Source organism: Haliotis cracherodii, unplaced genomic scaffold (genome assembly GCF_022045235.1).
Source record: "Haliotis cracherodii isolate W230 unplaced genomic scaffold, xgHalCrac1.p SCAF_5, whole genome shotgun sequence".
NCBI classification, from domain to species: Eukaryota; Metazoa; Mollusca; class Gastropoda; order Lepetellida; family Haliotidae; genus Haliotis; species Haliotis cracherodii.
This window is the reverse complement of record NW_027266308.1, coordinates 29,327,826-29,352,460: the sequence shown is the minus strand read 5'-3', so window position 1 is coordinate 29,352,460 and position 24,635 is coordinate 29,327,826. Positions and strand designations below refer to the sequence as shown.

The 24,635-nt window shown below is 39.6% G+C and overlaps 1 protein-coding gene across 1 annotated transcript; it reads right to left on the bottom strand.

Moving 5' to 3' along the window:
• Positions 1-1,824: 1,824 nt before the first annotated feature.
• On the bottom strand, positions 1,825-24,166 carry LOC139442777 (N-acetylgalactosaminyltransferase 7-like). Its single transcript, XM_071223669.1, has 13 exons — positions 24,004-24,166; positions 17,156-17,292; positions 14,574-14,703; positions 13,313-13,439; positions 12,910-13,076; positions 12,224-12,431; positions 11,347-11,520; positions 10,632-10,749; positions 7,059-7,187; positions 6,556-6,777; positions 5,020-5,091; positions 4,064-4,192; positions 1,825-3,031 (listed from the first exon to the last, which is right to left on the bottom strand). Exons 2-13 carry the CDS (start codon positions 17,285-17,287, stop codon positions 2,912-2,914), a joined length of 1,728 nt encoding a protein of 575 aa, XP_071079770.1. The 5' UTR covers positions 17,288-17,292; positions 24,004-24,166; the 3' UTR covers positions 1,825-2,911.
• Between the last annotated feature and the right edge of the window lie 469 nt (positions 24,167-24,635).

The following is a 24,635-nucleotide window of genomic DNA, read 5'->3' as shown; positions in this document are numbered from 1 at the left end:
CCGTTGGCATTTTATATAGCTATGTATGTTTGGTAGTTTTAGTTATGTTCATATGTAAACCTACTGCAGAGTGATTCCATTTTGTTGTGTAAAATATATAAGAGGCGTGGCATCTCGCCGCGTTGAGAGATGTGCAGAGTTGAGTCCCTCTGGGAACGCCAGAAACCTATAATCGTGGGTTCGAATCCCGGTTCGCCCCGAATCTGTCTATAGGTTTGTCAGAATTATACCCATTCTAACTGATGCCTTTCCTTCCACATTAAACTGACACGCCGTGATATAACTGAAAGAGTGTTCAAAGGGGCGTAAAATCCAAAACTCACTCACAATACCATTGGGCGTAAAGGCAAAATAGCTGTAAAAATTATGTCAGTGGTCCCTCAAATGGCATTTTGTATTTCAACCAGATACTTTCTTTATCAAAAACTATTTCTATATTGAAAATTTCTAAAAAAAATTATACATTTTCTGTGACACTACATCTATATTATTTTCGATGAAATACAAAACCCCAAGTCACACACCCAAAGGATAGCAAATGGTCTGTCAGGTTTTACCGAAACAAACGTCAGACAGAAAACTTCTTTTTTCAGATCACAGTACAGATCAACATCTTCAGTGAAGGTGGACCCTCTAACACAACCACATACACAGCCGACGTGAACTCCTGGCTGGCTTGCAACTGGAATCCGTTTGTACCTGAGCCAGAAGAACGGACATTACCGTTCAGGAAACTTCCGATATCCACTAAGGACTAGGGAGGATGAAGACAAGTCAGTCAGGCATCACTGTCAAACGTTAGTCCTTCGAACCGAGTTGATCCGCGCATGTAGTCTTTCTCTCTGGAAACAGTGTTCATGATGCGGACATATACCGAAACTATTCTCGTTTGCAGCAGAAAATAAACTACTTCCAAAACCAATTGTCATAATTATGTTAAACATAATTACCCTTCCCAACTCGTCATTCTTTTTATGATTTAATGTGTCTAAATAGACAAACTACGATATACATAGTATGCTTTAACGTGCTTTGGGTGGTTTTCAGTGCATGACGCTGCCTTGGTAGATAAGCGTTCAATCAACGTAACATTTCCATGGAGATTGGCAGAAAACTCACTCACAATACCATTGGGCGTAAAGGCAAAATAGCTGTGAAAATTATGTCAGTGGTCCCTCAAATGGCATTTTGTATTTCAACCAGATACTTTCTTTATTAAAAACTATTTCTATATTGAAAATTTCTATAAAAAATTATACATTTTCTGTGACAATACATCTATATCATTTTCGATAAAATACAAAACCCCAAGTCACACACCCAAAGGATAGCAAATGGTCTGTCAGGTCTGTCTACGCTGCCTTGGTAGATATACGTTCAATCAACGTAACATTTCCATGGAGATTGGCAGACCTGCCCAGGCTGTGGCATGTGCTGCGTCTTCATGGATATCACACACAACACGTCAACTGACACCTCTCGATTATCTGCCGAACAGATTCCAATTGGCGTAAAGGGCAAAATAACGGTGAAAATTTTAGGCATCGATCACTGAAAATCAGTGATGGGAACAGGTGTTCGCAAAAAGGATAATCATCTCCCTCCCCACCGGTAACACCCGTGACTCACAGAATTTGCATAAATATGCCCATCCAAGTGTCTTGCTAATAACGGCGGGAGACACACATCGTAGTCCATGTGGGGAATGGAATCTGGGTCTTTGGAGTGACGAGAGAATACAATAGGAGAAGAAACAAAGAACAAAGATGACAAACTAAAGAATGCATATGCATTTACTTTAAAAAAAAAATTTAATGTACACAGTCTGTTTACAAAGACTCTACTCAGTATCGTCCCCGACATCTGTATTGTGTGTCAAGAAGCAATATGTTTTGTTTTTATTAATCAACATTACAGTCTTTACTTCCGACTTGCAAAGAGGTTATTTCAATGCTATAAAAATTTAGAGTTACTTAAAGTTCCTTTTTCAAGATTGACAAATCCACTTCACAATATTATTTCCGAAAAAAGACAAACGTTATCAAAACGTCTCTAGGCGCCGAAACACAAGTACTGAAAACGTAATCATGATACCCATCCCAAACACAATCATAAAACACGTCCCAAACACAATTATGATACACGTCCCAAACACAATTATGATACACGTCCCAAACACAATCATGATACTCGTATCAAACACAGCACCACCGAATAAGCATTTCTTGCGTTGTTAGCCACCATAAACCATGGGAGTGTACTCTCTTTTTAGAGGCGGTGTATTTCCCTGCTAATCAAGTTTCATCTCAAACGTTCCAGTATATCTACTTCCCTCTTGTCAATATCAGAATGATCATTAATCGTGTTCGAGTCATCGAAATTAAAAAGAACAAAAAAACAGCTTAAATAAAGATTGTTTCGATAATGATTTTCTTTGCCGCAGTCATCAATATTCAATTTCTGTAACGATGTTCGCAAGCAAACGAGTAAGGGCCAGGAAAAGCGGTGGTTGATAGTGCGAGCAACGTTCCATGCCTTTTGGGTACGAGGACAAATTATCATCCCTCAGGGCCCGTTTTACAAAGCGTTGCGGCAGTCTCAGTGTTAAGGTCGATTAAAATTGATTGAAATTCTTTGATAGGCATTTCTTACGAGTTGACTGGTGACAACGTAGACACAATTTATGGAACTCAACTTCTGTAATATGCTATTTTAGTGATGTTTCAGTCTTTGCTTGGCAACGGAAGTGTGTGTTATCCATAAATTGTGTCCTCGTTTGTCAATCATGAATTGCTGAGGCCTTGCTGAGGCCCCTATAACGGACATATTCGCGGGGTCTCAAATACGACATCACCCCCTATGCAATATCACAGAGATGTTCATGGTGGAAGGAGCCATATTGTTCATCCAATCACGTCGCCTTCATATCCCACTGTTGTTTGGGATTGTTATTGTCACAGTCTGAAAGAAATACTGAGGGTGCACTGGTGAGGCACTGATTTAACTCCGGGTGACGGATTAAGCCTGTTTCCTGAAATGATATAAAGGATAATGGTAGCGACATGTGTTGGGTATCCGATGCCCGGAAATTTCATATGGAACCGTCAGCCAGATTTACTAATGGAACATTTCCGCCCATTGAATACTTATTGATTCGCAAATCTGAAAACGATTGTATTTTTAGTGAGGATAAGATATATGGATGAACAACTTTTTGGTTCTAACACCGTTATCAAGCAAGTACCTACACCGAAACGTCGATCCTAATTGTACTAATGAAGCCGTTTATCCATATATCTTATCTTAACAAAGTACTTCAACCCACTCACTCACACTCACTCTTCCCGTGTGTGGTCGCCAGGACGCCATGGTACTGCGGTGGTGTTACAGCTCAATGTTTGTTTGTTTTTTTGTTTAAAGCCGCACTCAAGCTATATGACGGCGGTCTGTAAATAACTGAATCTTGACCCGACTCGCTGACTTGGTTGATGCATGTCATCGATCCCAATTGCGTTGATCGATGCTCATAATATCAATCACTTGAATGTCTGGTCCAGACTCGATTATTTACAGATCGACGTTATATAGATGGTATATTTCTGAGTGCGGCGTTAAACAACAAACAAACAAACAAAGAATACATTGAGAAGCTCACCAGAATGACTTTGATATAAGATATAGAAACACGAGTTGATAAAAGATTAAAACTCTTATGCTTGCCGAGGATTTTTAAACTTTTATCGACGAGTGTTGATATATTTGACATAAAAAAGCACGAGGGTGAGATTCTACTTATCATCCAAAATCAATCTTTTTCAGTTTTCAGTAATAACCAGTGTCTTTAGCGTAACAGGAAACAGCTAACCCACTTCATTGGCAGTGAGATTATAAATAAGGGATGTCATTCATATGTGATGTCATGGCTACAAATGTTGTTACAATGGTGTTTCAAAGCGTTGTGATGAATTTGTATTGATGCCATCTCGCTTGATCACCCAAGGATATCTCCGTTCGAAGCGTGATTTGGATGATAAATTCATTCCTGTTCCAAAACTCTCATTACCTGATTCCAGTCCCAAGGATGACTGCTTCCATCAGGACATTTGGGAAACGTTAACACTTTCGTTTGCTTTGTGAAAACCAGGCAGAATTCCCCCGTAGATATCTGTCCTGCAGTATTGTATCTGAACACCTGAAACATGACACATTTTATTAGAGTCGGCGGATGTTTTGGTTATGTATTTGATAATTGAATTAGGGATAGACACACACAAATATCTACTCAAGGAAACAGTAAATGTAATGATGTGAATGAAGAGTACGGGACATCATGTCTACGAGTGGATAAATTCAATCTTGCGAACCAAGCACCGTTACGTTTTCTAGCCCGTTCAAGAAATATGTACCTTTGGATTCTTGAAGTTGGTGAGAACATAGGAGTGAGTGAGTTGTGTTAAACGCCGCTTTGAGCGTTATTTCAGTTATATCACGGCGTGTCAGCTTAAAGTGGGAGGAAAGCCCGAAGTGATGCAGGTCTCAGACGTTTACAAATTCGGTGATATGGTGCTGACAAACCTAGAAAACATAATCGGGGCGAACCGGGATTCAAAACCCCAATCATAGGTTTCTGGCGTGCCAAGGGGACGCAACTCTGCACAGCGAATCGCAACGCCTTAGACGACTGTGCTACCCGTGCCCCCAGTACATCTGTACTGCGGAATCAAAATAACAACACGTTCTACCATAACTTGTGTAAACAGAAAAAGTTGAATTATATATATTGTAAAAGTTATTATTTATTCAGAGAGCCTACGACCGAAACAAACACTTCACCACCTCGCCCTGCGATTATCAAATTGTGCCTCCTTAATAGGCTTGAATTCTTTCAAGAAAAGGACAGGAGATTTGAGGCATGTGTGTGCTTTCAGAAAATTATTTTATTATATATGATAACAATGTGATATATGTGATATATATGATCACATTTACTTTTGCCATGAGAACGAGTATATGTCTTACCCCGCCACCACAGAAACCGATTATTAAACTGGATCCTTTCGCTAGGCACTGGCTTCCATGTCGCTCATGGATCTGGAACACAATTATATTACATTTTTGTATGTGCAAATTATTTACACGAACACCTGGTGTCATTACTGATGTTCAGTGATCCATTCATATAATTTTCAACGCGATTTTGTTTTTGACACTCTTTTGAATCTGTTTCGCCAGATAATTGAGACTGGCCATGCCTCGGCGTTGAGGTTTTATATTAAATATTTCCATTTGCGAACACATTTTTTTCGCCATTTTCGCATTCAAACAAAACAACCACAGATACTTTATCAACTATGAATAAATTTCTGGGTAAACCTGGACACGTCTATGGTCTGCTGGTTATTTAAAGTGGAATACTGCAAGAGTTCACACTTTAGCGTAATATAAGAATGCAGGAGCACTGATTTCTGCGGAAGCCTTTAGGGCCATATGTTGTTTTTTTTAAATTTCGATACTATCTTGAAATTTCAAGATCCTAAGTTGAAATTTCAAGATACAGAAGTTGAAATTTCAAGATATTAAGTTGAAATTTCAAGATACTAAGTTAAAATTTCAAGATACTAAGTTAAAATTTCAAGATACAGAAGATGAAATTTCAAGATACTAAGTTGAAATTTCAAGATACAGAAGTTGAAATTTCAAGATACAGAAGTTGAAATTTCAAGATATTAAGTTGAAATTTCAAGATACTTAGTTGAAATTTCAAGATAGTATCTTGAAATTTCAACTAAGTATCTTGAAATTTCAAGATAGTATCGAAAAAAATTAAAAAAACACAAACATGGGTGTATCTAAAAGGCTTCCGTAGATTTCAGAACTATCTCAACTCTCAAGTAAATGTTAGTATTGGCTGACCCATACGGGGAATCGAACCCGAGTGCATGGGTGAAACGCAGCTTTGAACACTGTTCCAATTATATCACGGCGTGTCAGCTTGATGTGGGAGGAAAGTGATGCAGGCCTTAGACGTTTATCACTTAGTTCAACCCCACAGCGCATGTATGGTGCAGACAAACCCATAAACATAATCGGGGCGAACCGGGATTCGAACCCACGATCATAGGTTTCTAGCATCCATAAGGGACATTTGCCTTGAACGACAATTAGGTGAAATATGGTTTCAATATCGTAATTTGTGTTCGAACAGATTTGTGTCTCACAAACACTACGACTGGGTGAGTGAGCTGGGTTTAACACCGCTTTTAACAGTATTCCACGATGGATCAGCTTAATGTTGGCGGAAAGCCCGAAGTGATGCAGGTCATAGACGTTTACCACTTTGGTGAAATCCACGAGCAAGGGTATTGTACTGACAAACCTAGAAACATAATCAGATCGAGCAGGGTTTCTGGCGTGTCCAAGGGACGCAACTCTGCACAGCAACTTGCGGCGCCTCCTCCCCCGTTCCTGAGTCGTTAGTGTGACGAGCAAACGCTTTAAACACAAGGCTAAACAACCGCCACACTATTCTTTGCATATTGTAACGTGCATACTTACATTTCCCCACGCTTTGTTTGCTGGGGGTAGTGGAAAATGTTCCAGAATGCCATAGGCCACATTGTCCAAGTACCATTTGAAGCTCCTACATCCCAGCCTCTTCCTGAGTTCCAACTGGTCTGTGACATTCACCTCGTGTGCGTGTTGTCGTACTTTTGGTTCACGAATGTAGAAATATTCCTTGTACTCATCCATCCACCCCTCAACAACACGTAGATAATTCTATCATGAGAACAAATTCATATTAATTCATGTTAAATTCATATGTATTAACAACATTTGTTAGTTCATTCACATTTCCTAATGCTTACACAAACAAACAAGAATAGTTCACGATGATGATGAACGCTTTAACCACTAGGCTACCCCACCGCCATTCTGCTGCTGCTGCTGCTGCTGCTGCTGCTGATGCTGCTGCTGATGATGATGATGATAGTGGTAGATGGAAACAAATATTTCATATTAATGGAATTTGATGTGAAAACACAAATTGTTGTACTCACGTGTTTTATAATAGACATTTTGATCGGCTTCTTTTTATTAATATTGAGCGAATACGGCATTGTAGAATGGTAGACGTGTCCTACTCTCGAACAGGGCACCATCTCCATGCTACCCCCACACATCCATTGCTGGAAAACAACAGTTGAAATTCAGTGAAATCAAATTACTCCGTTCTCTAGTTGTATGGATAACCCTAACTTCCACACGGTTGTTTTTGATAACGTGCATACAAATATGCATACAAAGGGTCATTGATTGCTTGGAAACTCGATTATTTACAGACCGCAGCGCTGTCATATAGCTGGAATATTGTTGAGTGGGTGAGTCGGGTTTAACAGTATTACAGTTTATAAGTGATGCAGGTCTCAGACGTTTACCACTTCGGTGAAACCCACGAGCACGGGTATGGTGCTGACAAACCTAGAAACATAATCGAGGCGAACAGGGATTCGAACCCACAATCCTAGGTTTCTGGCGTGCCCAAAGGACGCAACTCTGCACAGCGAGTCGCGGCGCTTTAGACGACTGGGCCACCCGTGCCCAGTCGTAATATTGTTGGGTGCGGCGTTATAAAAAACACAAACAAAGGGTTGTTTATCGATATCTGTGATTCGTTTATTCAGTAATTCGTTGATAAATAATAATAGGCTACCCCGATAAAAGAGGACATAATATGAAGTTGTATTAATTGTTGGATGGAAGCACAAAATCAGCAGTAGATTTGGAATGTTATCAAGCTGCTCTGTTTTTGTTTTGTTTTGGGGGGGGGTTGGGGGTTGGGGGTTGGGGGGTGTTTCGGGGGGGGCTCAAATGAGATTCCCTCTCATTTGTAGGGTAGCCTAGTGGTTAAAGCGTTCGCTCGTCACGCCGAGGACCCGGGTTTGATTCTAGACATGGGTACAATGTGTGAAGCTCATTTCTGATGTCCCCCGCTGTGATATTGCTGGGATATTGCTAAAAGTGGCGTAAATCAATACTCACTTACTCACACTCACTTAAAATTTTACTGTATAACTGGTAATATAAATCGTGTCCTGACAAAACGGGGTATTTACAACTGTTGAACTTGTTATATCCAAACACTTGTATCTCCCAGGTAGCTTGTTTCTTCACTTAAGATCTCGGACCCCTTTTAATCCAGAATACTTTTAGTTCCGGCCCTTGTCAGACAGGCTCGGTTCTTATTCCTTCGTATCGTTGTTCCGGGGCTGACGAGAAGGGGCGTTTCAGTTTAGAAAAAAAAGTAGTCATAAGTAATGGGGAATTATTAAATGTAGCTGGTCCGTTTCTGCTATTGTGAAACAATTACGCAAGACACCGGCTCATAATAACTACCTGATTCTTAACAGGGAACATACGGTACCTTGAAAGACAGCTGGAAGTTTTCACTTAATAGAGAACATACGGTACCTTGAAAGACAGCTGGAAGTTTTCACTTAATAGAGAACATACGGTACCTTGAAAGACACCTTGAAGTCTTCACTTAATAGAGAACATACGGTACCTTGAAAGACAGCTGGAAGTTTTCACTTAATAGAGAACATACGGTACCTTGAAAGACAGCTGGAAGTTTTCACTTAATAGAGAACATACGGTACCTTGAAAGACAGCTGGAAGTTTTCACTTAATAGAGAACATACGGTACCTTGAAAGACAGCTGGAAGTTTTCACTTAATAGAGAACATACGGTACCTTGAAAGACAGCTGGAAGTTTTCACTTAATAGAGAACATACGGTACCTTGAAAGACAGCTGGAAGTTTTCACTTAATAGAGAACATACGGTACCTTGAAAGACACCTTGAAGTCTTCACTTAATAGAGAACATACGGTACCTTGAAAGACAGCTGGAAGTTTTCACTTAAAAGAGAACATACGGTACCTTGAAAGAGAGTTGGAAGTTTTCACTTAATAGAGAAAATACGGTACCTTGAAAGACAGCTGGAAGTTTTCACTTAATAGAGAACATACGGTACCTTGAAAGACACCTTGAAGTCTTCACTTAATAGAGAACATACGGTACCTTGAAAGACAGCTGGAAGTTTTCACTTAATAGAGAACATACGGTACCTTGAAAGACAGCTGGAAGTTTTCACTTAATAGGGAACATACGGTACCTTGAAAGACAGCTGGAAGTTTTCACTTAATAGAGAACATACAGTACCTTGAAAGACAGCTGGAAGTTTTCACTTAATAGAGAACATACAGTACCTTGAAAGACAGCTGGAAGTTTTCACTTAATAGAGAACATACAGCACCTTGAAAGACAGCTGGAAGTTTTCACTTAATAGAGAACATACGGTACCTTGAAAGACAGCTGGAAGTTTTCACTTAATAGAGAACATACGGTACCTTGAAAGACAGCTGGAAGTTTTCACTTAATAGAGAACATACGGTACCTTGAAAGACAGCTGGAAGTTTTCACTTAATAGAGAACATACGGTACCTTGAAAGACAGCTGGAAGTTTTCACTTAATAGAGAACATACGGTACCTTGAAAGACAGCTGGAAGTTTTCACTTAGTAGAGAACATACGGTACCTTGAAAGACAGCTGGAAGTTTTCACTTAATGGAGAACATACGGTACCTTGAAAGACAGCTGGAAGTTTTCACTTAATAGAGAACATACGGTACCTTGAAAGACAGCTGGAAGTTTTCACTTAATAGAGAACATACGGTACCTAGAAAGACAGCTGGAAGTTTTCACTTAATAGAGAACATACGGTACCTTGAAAGACAGCTGGAAGTTTTCACTTAATAGAGAACATACGGTACCTTGAAAGACAGCTGGAAGTTTTCACTTAATAGAGAACATACGGTACCTTGAAAGACAGCTGGAAGTTTTCACTTAATAGAGAACATACGGTACCTTGAAAGACAGCTGGAAGTTTTCACTTAATAGAGAACATACGTTACCCTGAATGACAGCTGGAAGTTTTCACTTAATAGAGAACATACGGTACCTTGAAAGACAGCTGGAAGTTTTCACTTAATAGAGAACATACAGTACCCTGAATGACAGCTGGAAGTTTTCACTTAATAGAGAACATACGTTACCCTGAATGACAGCTGGAAGTTTTCACTTAATAGAGAACATACAGTACCTTGAAAGACAGCTGGAAGTTTTCACTTAATAGAGAACATACGGTACCTTGAAAGACAGCTGGAAGTTTTCACTTAATAGAGAACATACGGTACCTAGAAAGACAGCTGGAAGTTTTCACTTAATAGAGAACATACGGTACCTTGAAAGACAGCTGGAAGTTTTCACTTAATAGAGAACATACGGTACCTTGAAAGACAGCTGGAAGTTTTCACTTAATAGAGAACATACGGTACCTTGAAAGACAGCTGGAAGTTTTCACTTAATAGAGAACATACGGTACCTTGAAAGACAGCTGGAAGTTTTCACTTAATAGAGAACATACGTTACCCTGAATGACAGCTGGAAGTTTTCACTTAATAGAGAACATACGGTACCTTGAAAGACAGCTGGAAGTTTTCACTTAATAGAGAACATACAGTACCTTGAAAGACAGCTGGAAGTTTTCACTTAATAGAGAACATACGGTACCTTGAAAGACAGCTGGAAGTTTTCTCCTCCCCACACCAGTAAGTTGTCATCGTAGCCTCCGATATCAAAGAAGTGTTTGCGATCGACAGCAAACAGCCCACCGGCGTGTGTTGGTGTACTGCAACGTTACCATAATTTGTGTGAGTGAGGTTAAACGTCTCAGAATTATATTACCGCGTGTCAGCTTAATGTGGGATGAAAACCTGAAGTGATGCAGGTATTAACCACTAGACGTTTACACACGGGCTACATATAAGATGTCGACAGAATTTTATACAGTTTCAATATATATTATTTATGTCAAATTTTGTCTCGTCACGATATGGCTGAAATATTCCCGACGTGACGTTAAACTTTAACTCACTCACTCACTCACTCACTCACTCACTCACTCACACATATGAGATGCTTCAAACCAAGGATCAGAATCATTGAGAATCTGGGGTTCGAACACACTATCGGCGGATCCTGTCACAACTAAGGGGTGTAACTCACAACGAATTGCGATGCTGAAGGTGACTTGCACCCCGTTCCCCTTTTTTTCTTAATAACGATAAAATTCACCAAAAAAAACAAAGTAATTTCCACAATCATAAGAAAACCAATCATTGATCTGTATTCTAGAAAGGGTAATTAAGCCAGGTCTCAGTTCCATTTACGGAGACCGTGCGTTTCTTTTTAACAGAGTCCGGACAAAAGAGGTCATTGTAGTTACCCATAAGGTTCTGAGTTGTGTTTCCATGTGGCCGCTTGCTCCTTATCAGACGCAGGCATCTCTTTATACAGAAGGCCCCAGTCGAACACGCCCTTCACCATCTTGGTGAATATACTGTTGTAGGAGAAGTCTTTGTAGCTGATGACGTCAACAGTCGGTTGTACCAACGTCGATCTGGGGAAATAGATAGCCATGCAAGTTGATACGACAGATAGGATGAGTAGTGAAAGTCTTTTCCCGATTATGAAAACATCGGAAAGATGGGATTTCCGGACTTTGGGGAATTTTCGGTGTTATAGTCCGAGGCTCCATGGTCTAAGGTAGATACTCTGTTTCGAACTAGTGATATCACGATACAATATTCGATGGTTCCAAAGACTTAGGGACGGACCTACCTAGGAATTGGGGGTGGGGATGTGTGTGGGGGTGGGGTGGGGTCGTGTGGTTTTGGGGAGGGGGCAGGGAGTTTGTCTAGAGATAAGATGTTTTTCAAATATACCAGATATTTATTAAAAAAAAACTATGAGTCTTAATATTTTTTAAAGAAAACCAACTTTCAACAATGTAATTTGTGTGACAGACATTTGTTTCTCTCCAACAATCCGAAGCATAATTATTTTCTTCAAGAATTTTCTGGGACAATTTATATTTGTTTATAAATCCAGCGTTTGGACACTTTGTCTACCTCTAGATCTGGTTCAACTACATTAACAGGTCACGTCATGTAATCACATCCGAAGATATTAATTTATCCGCTTCCACGTACGTGACAATTTGTTCTATATAAAATCAACCTGGGGAGGTTTCGCTTCGATTCTCAAACCACTTCAAGATTGTAAATGAACATATGGCAAGGAAGGTAACAAAAATGAAGTACCTGTTAAGTGCAATCCTGTGAAGCAAGGGCGGTAACCAGTTCACGTTACATTCACAGTGAGAATCAAGCACTATAAAGACATCTCCAGTTGCCTCCCTTGCTCCCCTCATCCGGGCACCTATAAGCCCCAGCCTTTCTTCGTTTCGGTACAATTTGACCAACCCGTTGAAACGCTGGATGTAGGATTCTAGTGGTTTTTGAAGATGACCTGAAACATTTTTACTAGAAATTATATGTGCAGCCTGAGATTCGACAGCTTAACTCGAAGTAGTTCAGAAACAGGTGTCTCAATACAGCCAAACACCGTTGTGTCGAAGTTGAAGGGACGGACGTAAATACTTAGTTTGAGTTATCAACCGAAATAACGAATACGCAGGAACCAAAGCTTTACTTCGAGACAGCCATATGTTCGACACGTCAAAGTTCGACACAGCGGTGTTTGATTGTATTTTACAGAATCCATGGAACTCACTCCTGTTCAGAACAAAGGGGTCTCAGTCCAGGTTCGGATTCTATAATTTTCCGGCTGTTGTGATATAGCTGGAATACATCACACATATTGATCAGATTGTGTCCGCGTGTTCACCACCCTTCAGCCGAAGCAGGCCATGTGTAGGTAATGCATGCAATAAACATAACATACTCGTGTAGGAATCACCGATACAATCTCAAGGACTATTCTCTACCCATCGTGCTTGCATCGTCCACAAGGACCACCTCCTTCAGGAGCGAGGACGGGGATCGGTTAATGACGCTGTGGACAGTTCTCAGGAGGGTCGTGTTGCCTTCGTTGTAGAAAACGATCACCACAGAGGCACTGGGCAGATTGGTCGGGTAGTGCCAGAACACGCATCTGGAATAGCAAAGGATGGCATTACTGTGACATCGCAACATCATCCTGTTACATTTTCACACATGTTTAAAATGACGAAAGAAGGTTAAATCTACCGCGAGAGCTTTAAAAAAGCAACATCTTTGCACTTGAATAGTAAAGTTTGCATGACGTCATGCTTTGCAATGTCCATGCAATATTTATAAAGCGTAATGAAACACCTGGAAACATTTGACTAAGGTGTAACCTAGACTTACTGCTTGGGTCTGGTGTCAAGAATCGTGCGATTCAGGGATATCCTGTCACTCACTGACATATCACAGCCATAATCACGCATTGACGAGTAGTCCGATCTCTCAACCTTCACAGGTCGTCCGCCCTCACCTTGTGTATATAAAAACAGATCACCGTTGGGTATTCAGAAGAGCACACGTCTCAACAGTAAACAGGGTAAAATGACACCTTCGCTGCTAAGACGTGGATCATCGACTTCAGAGTGGTATATTTATCATATATTTTGTGTTTAAAAAAGTATGTATGTTACTGCTCCAAACGAATGATGAACCACACGCGTAACCATTGGTAATTGTATATCCTGCTCTGTTAATGAGAGTGTATCATTGCGTGAACAACGGAAATATAACGTTCTGTGCTACGTATACGGATGGGTTTCAAAACGTTTTAAGCCTTGCATACAACTGAAAAAAATGTCATAACCTTTAATTATTTTTCGCAGTTCAACACACCAAGTACTGTCTCCTTCTGCCTCCTGTATTCGAGTAAATATGGTGGATGGTATGGAAGCTCGTATGAAAGTCACGCCTTGGTTTGGGTGACCCGAAGTGTTTCCACTCCATTGATTCTTGTTTTGTAACATTATCGGCACAGATGTATTAAATGCAGCGCATTTATCCCTCTCTCTCGCTCTCTCTCTCTCTCTCTCTCTCTCTCTCTTTCTCTCTCTCTCTCTCTCTCATTTTTAGCCTTTTCAATGCCGAGGAGCCTCAGAGAAATCAGTTATCATTGGACTGAATAACGCCAACTTGTGAATGATGACACAACAAACGCAGGTCGATATTAAATACGTCACACGTAAGCATGCCAACAACCGACACTTGGCAGCCGGGCTGAAACATTTCTGACATCCCTTCCCACTTGCGTCACTGAGAAAAATAAATATACTTGACTGTGAAGGAATGTTGGTCCTTGCTGAATCCTCAGTCAGTGGAATATACACAGCACAGCTTTGTCCTCTTATTGATACAATTATTTGTGCGTTCTACTGAGTATTAGGTTCCCGGGCAACAGATGGTATTTTTATCAAGGAAAGTATTCATACGCAGTGATAAGTCCAGAATTAAGTCCGGGAATAACATTTAACCACGTCAGTCAATCATATTGCATGCATTCATTTTACAATCGTTTATTTTTGCTACCGATATATGTAATTTTTGGAGACACTCAAACAGTCACTCATTCATAAATAGTTTCTATTGATACTGCTGTATTCAAACCTACCAGGTCCTGTGCCAACCGCCTCGGCCGGAGGTTCAAAGTTTCCCGTTACTCCTTCCTTATAGACCGATTCCATTGACGCAGCAAGATGTTGTCCGGGTTTGTCGCCCAAGAAAAATGGCGCAGAGGCCAGCTGTTAAGTTGAGCCATTATTGTTTGATGAAGTGTTATTGTATCATCAGCAATTATAAAATGCATTATTTTCAGGTATTGGTGTATTCAAATAAACTGCTGAGAAAAGGAAACTAAAACATCCATGTTTAATTATGTTAAATGAGCATAGATCCACGCAACTGGGAAACGGAGATAGGCATCAATCAAGTCAGCGAGCCTGACCATCCGATTTTTGATGATATCAGAATTTGAAAGTTTGACATCAGCAATTCCTTCGGGTTTGTTTAGGACATCAGGAATTCATTTAATGACATACTCCTTTTATATCACTAAAGAATTGATAATATCAATTAAACATTACTGATAGCATTCAATAAATAGTCTTAAAATGAAAGGAATTAGCGATATCCCTAAATTGATAATAAATGTGAAACATGGTTTGACGTAAATCCGACAGAAACATCTAAAAGAATTCTGCTGCATTTGCTATCGCTGCTGAAATAAGTTTGTTTGTTTGACGCCGCACTCTGCAGTATCCCTGCTACATGTATACGGCGGCGGTCTGTGAATGATGAAATCTAGTGATTTATATCATGAGCATCGATCTACACATTTCGGATACGATGCCTTGCATCAACCAAGTCTGCGAGTAGTCTCTTAAGACAAGCATTGGTTCCTGGTTACCAATTCTAAACCGGATCTCCACAGGGCGCTAAGAAGTACTTTCAAAGGCAGTGTCAGCATCGATATGCCATAACACTGAAAATGTGTCGTCATTTCATGTACATGTCCCAGTATAGCTTGCATGACCTACACTGTTACAGGAAATGATATATGTTCACAAATGTGTTGAATGTGTTGGGTTATTTTTCAGAATGGTATTGTGCTTGAAGAATTCAAGAAGAGACTACCTTAGGACTAGATTTTATTGTAAATTCAGGCAGTTGTGTATTATATATTTACGTCTCCTTGACTTTAGAGGGACTAATAATGAAATTTCACATGTAGTTGATTAAAAATTAATTCAAGAAATAAATCATAGTTAGTGTGGTTTTTTTAAAGTAGGTTCTTTCACTGTTCATTCGATAACACTATTTATGGATACGCCTGTTGACACAACCCTGCCTTCAAATTGATCCTCCCTTGTCTACATTTTGCATCAATTATCAACACGTACTTAACCCTAAGCAGGCAGTCCTGTTCCAAAAAATGTTAAATAAACTGCAATGAAATAAATTGTGTGATTGGCTCCCCATGGCCATACGCCGATGACTGATGTACCAAATTATACACTTCCCCTTCAAGTAACTTAAGTTGCATATTTGTTATTTGATCCATGCTTAACAAATTACCTTAAACTGGTAACCTTCTGCGTACCGTTTCACTAAGCGACCATAGGATTACCAGTACAAAAATCCTATAATATAACATAGTCTCCCGAAAGTCATCCCTCACAAAATATAACATAGACTTCCGACTGTCATACCTCCTATAATATAACATGATAGATATTGACTGTTATAACTCCAATAACATAACAAAGAGTTATGACTGTCGTAACCCCTACAATGTGACATCGACTTACGACTATAGCCACTCATATAATAGACCACAGACTTCCGACTGTCCTAACTCCTATAATATAACATACACTTCCGAGTGTCATAACTCTTACAATATAACATTGACTTCCGACTGTCATAAATCTTATAATATAACATACACTTCCGACTGCCATAACTCTAATAATATAACATAGACGCACGATTGCCGTTACCCTTACAACGTACATAGACTTCCCATTTTCGCAACTCCTAAATAAAATATAAACTTCCTACTGTCATAACTCATGTACTATACAATAGACTTACGACTGTAGTAACTTCTATGACATACATGTAACATAGGCGATGCGGGGCATTTGTAACTGTAGTTCTGGTGCATTTTCTCACGTCATGTCGATATTGCGTCTAACCTTGCCACCCGTGAAGATCCGGGCTAGAATAGGTCTTCATCAGCCCGGGCTTGTCGTAAGTCGCGACTAACGGGATCAGGCTCGCTGACTTGGCTTGGCGCATGTCATCGAATACCAATTTCTGGGGGGCATGGGTGGCCCTGTCGTCTAAGGCGCCGCAATTCGCAGCGCAGAGTTGCGTCCCTTGGGCACGCCAGGAACCTATGAATGTGGGTTCGAACCCCGGTTCGCCCCGATTATGTTACTAGGTTTGTCAGCACCATACCCGTGCTCGTGGGTTTCACCGAAGTGGTAAACGTCTAAGACTTTCCTCCCACATTAAGCTGACACGCCGTGATATGACTGGAATACTGTTAAAAGCGGCGTTAAACACAACTCACTCACTCACCAATTGCTTGGATCGATGTTCATGATATCAATCACTGGATTGTATTGACCGCCTTCATACAGCTGGAGGAGTGATGAGTGCGGCGTTAAACAACAAAAAACATCTTACCTTGCCAACTTCTATGTTTTCGTGAAGTCGTTCTACGTTTATATAGTTGAATAGTAGTCCCAACATGCCAAGGAAAAGAAAAACGAAGATCCATGTTTTCATGGAACGCCTCCTACACGTACACCCCAGCATCTGGTCTGAAAGAGGCGATGCTTGTGTTAAGACTGCATAGGTGTTTAAGGATGATTGGTATTTTTTCACCTTTTGTGTATTATCAAAGTCACAAAATGTGTAACATGTGAAATTATTTGCCTTATCTTGGAACAACAGTTGTGGTTGGTTTTTGATTGACGAAAGTTGGACGGGCGCGGTTTTTTATTGTTTTTATATGGTTTTGTTTGTATGTGAATTGCGAAGTTTCAAAGGCAAAAAATGTTTGTAGGCAGTTACTGGTGTGTTAGGTTCGAAAGAACACATACGATATATGCCAATGTTATTTCAAAGATTCATTTATTTTCTGAAGTTATGATCTAGATCGCACTCCAGTGACCCCGAGCAGATTTACTGAGAGATGCAAACGAATGCTTTTTGTGGTTATCAACTCTGCGAGAAATAAAACTTTTAAATAATATATTCTCTTTTGATATATTTGTTTTATTGATTTTTTGGGTGTTTGTAACAGATGCTCTAGTAATTTATTTGACACACAATGTGTGTGGTCGTTACTGCCTTTACATATTGCTTTTATGTTCCTAGCTCCGAGGCGCAATTCGTTTCTGTAGTGGTTATCGATTATTGATTCAACATCTGCACATACAAATGGGTCAACACAAACATTTTGTAATTATACAGGCCAAAATATAGCCTTAATCATCGTCAAGCAAACATGTTGATTTAACATAAACATGTAACTCAATCATGTTTAAGAATGGCTTTGATATGTTGCTTAGAATATCGGGTATAAATAGTGTATTTCAGGGTTTTGTGCTCGGGAAATCATTAATTTATTCCCAATAATAAATATCACAGCAGGGACACCAGAAAAGGGCTTCACACATTGTATCCATGTGGGGAATTGAACCCAGGTCTTCAGTGTGACAAGAGAAGACAGAAGACAAACAAGAGAATACCTATTTATTTATAATTACTTTAAAAAAAGAACACAGTCGGTTTGCAAACATTTTACTCACTATCGCCCCTGACAGCTGTATTGTGAAACAAGAAGCAATATATTTTATTAATCCACATTACATAGTTTTCACTGTCGGTTTCATTACTTCCGGGGGCGGTCGGGTAGCCTAGTGGTTAAAGCGTTCGCTCGTCATGCCGAAGACCCGGGTTCGATTACCGACATGGGTACAATGTGTGAAGCCCATTTCTGGTGTCCCCCGCCGTGATATTGCTGGAATATTCCTAAAAGCGGCGTAAAACCATACTCACTCACTCACTCACTCACTCACTCCGACTTACAGATAAGATTTTCAAATCTATCAAATTAAGAGTGAGGTCAAGTTCCTTTTTCAACATTGACAAATCTATTTCACAATATTATCATAAACGTTATCAAGACTTCCCCAGGCGCCGAAACACTAGTACTGCAAACGTTAGGTCCAAAACACAACCATGATACCCGTATCAAATACAGTGAGTGAACACTTTAACCACTAGGCTACCCCAGCAAATATTTAGATAATATCGAGCCTGAGACAACAACGTATTACCTAACGTCTTTTCCAACTTCTTGAAGAAATGTGTTTGTCCCATTTTGATATTCCGCGTTTTTAGATATAAATATATTACCAATTGACATTGTAGCAAAAACATTGCTGTAAAATGGATAACAAAATAGACTTAATCTTTCTCATAACAAATTACTTTAACAATATTAATAGATATCATCATAATAATAAAAGTGACTAAACCCTTTTCATAATCATAAGAAACCTCATGGTACGAGCCCGGCTATATTATGAGCATGTTTAAAATCACTATCAAATAATGATGATACCAGCTATTCAAGTTAAGGTTGGCTAGTCACAAATACATGCACAGGCAAGTCAAGTGTAATCTAAAACACACGGAAACATATGGTACAGGGAACTGTATCGGACATAATTGTTGTCACTGATGCGTCAAATTTGGAAATATCCTCTACATGTATACCATGAAACGTTTTGAAAGCTTGAATGTTGAAAACAGATTTAAAAAGTCATACTCCATCGTATCTCAAAAGTTACCGAAAACACCAAAGGCTCGAGCTGCTGGAATATTGATCGACATAAAGGGAAAATTGACTGTTGAAGTCATCCCTCTTGACATACAGTCTTGTGATAACCTTTTGTCGCTCTTTTTCACATACAAATTTAGATTAATAACAAACAGATGATGCGGCTTCACCAGTTTCTTCTATATATTTCTAGTTCAGGTGTGTTAATCAGTTTAAGGGAATTGCCTATTTGACCGAAATCAGATCATTTGATATGCCTGAAGCTTGACTTAAGTTTCTTGGTAATAATTTTTATATTGCCAATAGGAGAAATTCATATTCATATGCATAAAAAAAACAGATTAACAAGGATCTGGAGGGGACCACTTACACCGAAATCTAACGTCGATGTTATCTATCAGGGTGTCCAGTATTTCACATATTGTTCATTCAGATTACTTCAGTTGAAATTTGATTTAATGTTTTATAAATTGTCCAGAACCTTTGAAGATGAGATGTAACTATTATTTCTGTTCACCACGTTTGAATCTATAACGTCAATGCAAGAGAATAATCAGTTTCGAGTATCTGCGGAAACAGATTCCGCTTTGCTTAAGGGCAAAATAGTGGGGGAAATTATATGAATGGATGAATGAATATCAATGATGGCACCAGGTGTTCGCGAAAAGGGTAAGTTGACAAAAGACCCATGGATCATGGAATTAAGTTTTTTAGAGGGCCGTGTACAAAGTTAAAAAAATCAAATGGTTTTGACAAATTGAACTTGGTTCTTTAGTGAAATTGCAAACATTCAAACAAATCATTTGAGTTTTTTTAAGATCCACATGGTAATAATGCCACGTTTCTAAAATACTTTCTGTGACTCTATAGAAAGTTGTATTGTTACTTGCCCGTGAAGAGATCACCTGTTTAGTAAACATACAGCTGTATCACACATGTGAAATACCAAAACGCGTGCTTATGTACTCTCGGAACACATTTCACGAACAAATATTGAAAGCTCTCAACATCCCTTGGCTTATTCAACGACAGTGCGTGTGGAGATAATAGATCACTGAGAGGAGCTTATGCACACTTGTTGCTAGGCTGACGTCACATGGCATTGTTTCGCCGATGGATCTTGAAACAAAATTCCACAAATTACGTCATCGGGTATGGTGACGTTATTGTAAACTTTGAGGTGCAAGGCCCGTTCCACAAGGCGATCGTATTGTAGCGCAACGACAGTGGTTAGTCTGTTAAAGTATGTGAGTTGCGATAGTCGTGGAACTACGATAATGTTGTGAATTCTAAAGGTGGACCGTTGTATGGTATTAAATTCATACGTTTCAACTTTTGACGTGTTTGAAGTATTATTCTGTTAAACTCAATTGGACTATGTCGTGGATCGTGTAGGTGTCAGCCTATACAAACTCAACAGTATAATTCTAAAAATGTTATGAATGGCAAGTAATAAATAAAATACTAAACTCGCTCCCGTGTAAAACCAATTTTATGAAACTCGTGAAACGGTGTGGTATCTGACTCGCTTTCGCTCGTCAGATACCACAACTATTCACTCGTTTCATAAAATTACACGGGAGCACGTTTAGTATTCTATATTTAAGGAGTATGTTTAATCGCAGTCATTTCATAAATATACGCGACAAACCCCTTCCAAAATACACAGTCGGTTGTACGCTTCCGACCATATCGTGAGCATGTGTTTATAAAATCACTATGAAACAGTGTTGATACCAGGCCTCACAGGTGGCACCCGTGACACACACATGCAAAGGCAAATCAATTCTTCACCTCATTAGTGTGAAAAAAACGGGAGGCTATTGGGCCGCCCTTCGCTATGCAGTGTTTATTTGGGTAATATTTCTGGTTGTCTCTGATCATGTGTCACAAATAGAGATTATTAGCCGCGTTTCCATTTTGTAAAGATGATGAAAATAAGGAAACGACGACATTATGCGAGCCTTTGATTCGTAAACACATGCTTATGATAAAGTTGGAATAGTGGAATCTACTTTTAGCAGATATTTTTTATGATTATGGGAATGGTTTTATTATTATGATGTGATATATTGTTAACGTAATGTCTTGAGAGAAAGACTAAGTATATTTCGGTATCCTTCTATTACAGCAATTCCCTTGTTACCATGACAAATGGTAATACATATACATGTATATCTCAAAATCGGCATATCAAAAATTGAGAAACATATTTTTATGGAGGTTAGGAAAGACGTTCGGTAATCGTCGTCGTCTCACGCACGATATTTTCAAAATAGTTGATGTTATATATTAAATGTTACAACATCTGGAAACGATTAGTGCGACCCATAGCTAGAGAATCAATAAATTTATTACCTTTTGACTTACATGTGTGCGTAAAATCAATACATGTATAGCAGGTATTCACATCGGTATAAATCGTCAATAAATCCGGTTATTAAGAAGCCGAGCATGAATACAATCTTTGAGAGAACCACATAAAGTGCCAGTATCGTGCAGCCATGCATTTCTACAAAAACATGCCGACGCACAGAAGGGGCCACATCTACGCATGCTGAGTATGATAGTTGATAGTTAATTGAAACTTACTTACTTACTTTGGAGATTTAACGTGCGCTTTCCGACTGATGCGTATTTCGCACATTGGCCCGGCCAGGCTATTTAATGTGTTTCCGAAAGGGGCGAAAGTAGTGTGTGCAACCCAAGAGGGGGCTTTAGGGGTTGCTTATATAGAATTTGGAAATTTTGAGATTTGGAATAGATGCCGATGGGGTAGGGGAGGAGAACTAAGGGGGCTGGGTATGGTGGATGTTTGTGTGTTTATGTAATTTTGATTTGGTAGATTATAGTGTTTATAGATGCGTTTTATTAGTTCCGTTTTGATTAAGAATACGCCTATGGCCTTGAAGTTTTCTAGTTTATTTTGTGGGTTTAGAATTGCTTCTAGAGTGAGAGCCTTGTTAAGATTGAGGGTGGTTTGTATTGCGGTTCGATGTGTTAGGTAGTCTGTGCAGTGGATGAGTGCGTGTTCTGGGACTTCTAGTTGTTTGCAGTGTTGGCAGTTACCTGTGGTATATTTTTTTTTTTTTTTATGTTAAAAGATATATAATGCATTGCGTGATGTATGGAACTTGAAACTAGTTCCTGATAGGTGACCTCATTTGCATATTTGTCGGATCGTGATACCAAGTTTATCGGATTAGTTTTTCACATCAGGAACACCAACCAGAAAGAGATATACCATTATCCGCCATGGGGCCCGTTCCACAAAGCGATCGTAGTGCTAAGACTGCCGTATGTTTATGTTAAAGTATTGGAGTTACGATTGTCTTAGCGCTACGATCGCTTTGTGGAACGGGGTCCAGATTACCATTCATGAGCTCTATACCCGTCCTCCTGAGTTTTATGCAAATTGCGTGTTGCGATGCTACCGGTAGGGCAGGACATACTTACCTTTTCGCATTTCTGTGTTCCATGCATATAATTTTCACCGCAAATTTGCCTTTAATACCCAATGAAGTTTGTTTGGCGGATAATCGTCTATGGCGTTGACGTTCTATATTTTCAGTAACTCAACGTGTCAAGCAGCTCCGCTTCGAGCATTAATCTTAAACGCGTGATAAATTAAAATTATGTTTAAACTGCATGAAACTAAACTCACTCACCTACTATTGATATTCACATGCATGTTCTACAAGGTTCAGTCTAAAAGATGACTTTGCATAGCGCTTATCGATCACTACCAGCAATATGGTATGAGACATGTTTGCACAGATGTTTACTCATATTGATTAACACGTTTACACAGAAGACCTATGAAATACAATACCTCCCTAACAGCTGAATGTGTACTTGGTTGAATGTAAGATATTTTTAATCAACAGCCAGCAATGTTCCGGCTACGGGTCCCTCAGACAAACCTGTGGATGATAATGTGAACAATGTCCTACGGCAGCGCGGCCCGACAACAGTCTGTCGCCATTCTGACCTCCCGATCCAAATGAGTTTCCTCTAACTACACACAATTGCAACTAAGTTCTAACCAATGAGGTTCTGATACAGCATGCACCTTGTGTGTGTCTGGCTGCTTGCCCTAGTCCGTACTTATACCAGTATTGTATTGCTAGCCATTGTGATACCATGTTTTATACACATCAAACTGACTTCGAGTCTGCCAGTACTTTATCCCGTTAATGCCGAGCGTCAGGCGGAGTGACATCAATTACCATCATTTAACGTCTTTTGGTAAGAAGCGACGAGGGGTTCGAAACACCGACCTGTTCTGGCAGATATTCCACGTCACGGATTCAGTTCGTTATATTACTAAGTGTTCCTACTGTAGCTGATAATTTGAAATACAGTCTAACACCGTTGTGTCGCAGTTGAAGAGACAAACATAAATACTTCGAGTTATTGAGTAACACTCAGGGACCATGCTTTAACTTAAAGACAACCGAAGTTCGATACATCCAAGTTCGACACAAAGGTATTTGACTGTAGTGCAATTCCAAAACAAGAAAGTGGCACTGAATTCCCTGTCAGTCTAGAAGAATACTGTATTCGGACGACAATATTAAAGTATAAAAATGAGGTGAAAATCAAAAAGACTTGCAAAATGTGAACGCTTTTGACGTTGTAGAAACGAAACAATCTATTGTCAATGTATAAATATTCTTACCGTCTTAGTCGCAAGGTTGCCCGGCGCGGTGCACCATGTATGCGTTATAAGCCTTATACTCTCTTCAAAGGCTGTCAGTATTATCATTATTGAACATTCGGCATAGCCCTCCACAACAACGTTCTATAACTGGTCGAATAACCGCCAACTGTTGCCCATCGACCTTCCAGCTTTCCAGTGACAGGCTGAGGCTATCGTTGACGAAAAGTTCAATTGACATTATTGAGTAACGGAAGTACAGATTGTTTATAACAGTGAACTAGGGTCTAGGTTGGGCATGATGAGCGGTTTAAATACATAACGTATTCAGAGCAGCTCACTTGTTCAGTATATATGCCCAACTACCTATGTTGGTCCCTAGAGGTGGCGTAATGGATCAAATAGTCCATTACTTGCCTGATGTCGTGTCGCCGTGACCCTCGTCTCTTTCATTTCTATCGCAGGTGGTTAACGGGTACACTGTGTGAAGCCCATTTCTAGTGTCGCTCGCCGTGATATTGCGGGAATATTGCTGACAGCAGCGTAAAACCACACTCACTCACTCACTCACTCACTCACTCTGGTGGTTAAATAAGTGGAAGCGAATCGACATTTCTACCATTATTGAACGACATCAGAATATATCAAAATGT

Bases quoted from the DNA above. Each gene is read 5' to 3' on its own strand.
- LOC139442777 (XM_071223669.1), bottom strand. From the start codon at position 17,287: ATGCTGGGGTGTACGTGTAGGAGGCGTTCCATGAAAACATGGATCTTC. The intron at 4,193-5,019 runs GTAAGACATATA...GTCATGTTTCAG, and splicing joins TCGGTTTCTGTGGTGGCGGG to GTGTTCAGATACAATACTGC. The intron at 3,032-4,063 runs GTAATGAGAGTT...ATATCATTTCAG, and splicing joins ATCCTTGGGACTGGAATCAG to GAAACAGGCTTAATCCGTCA.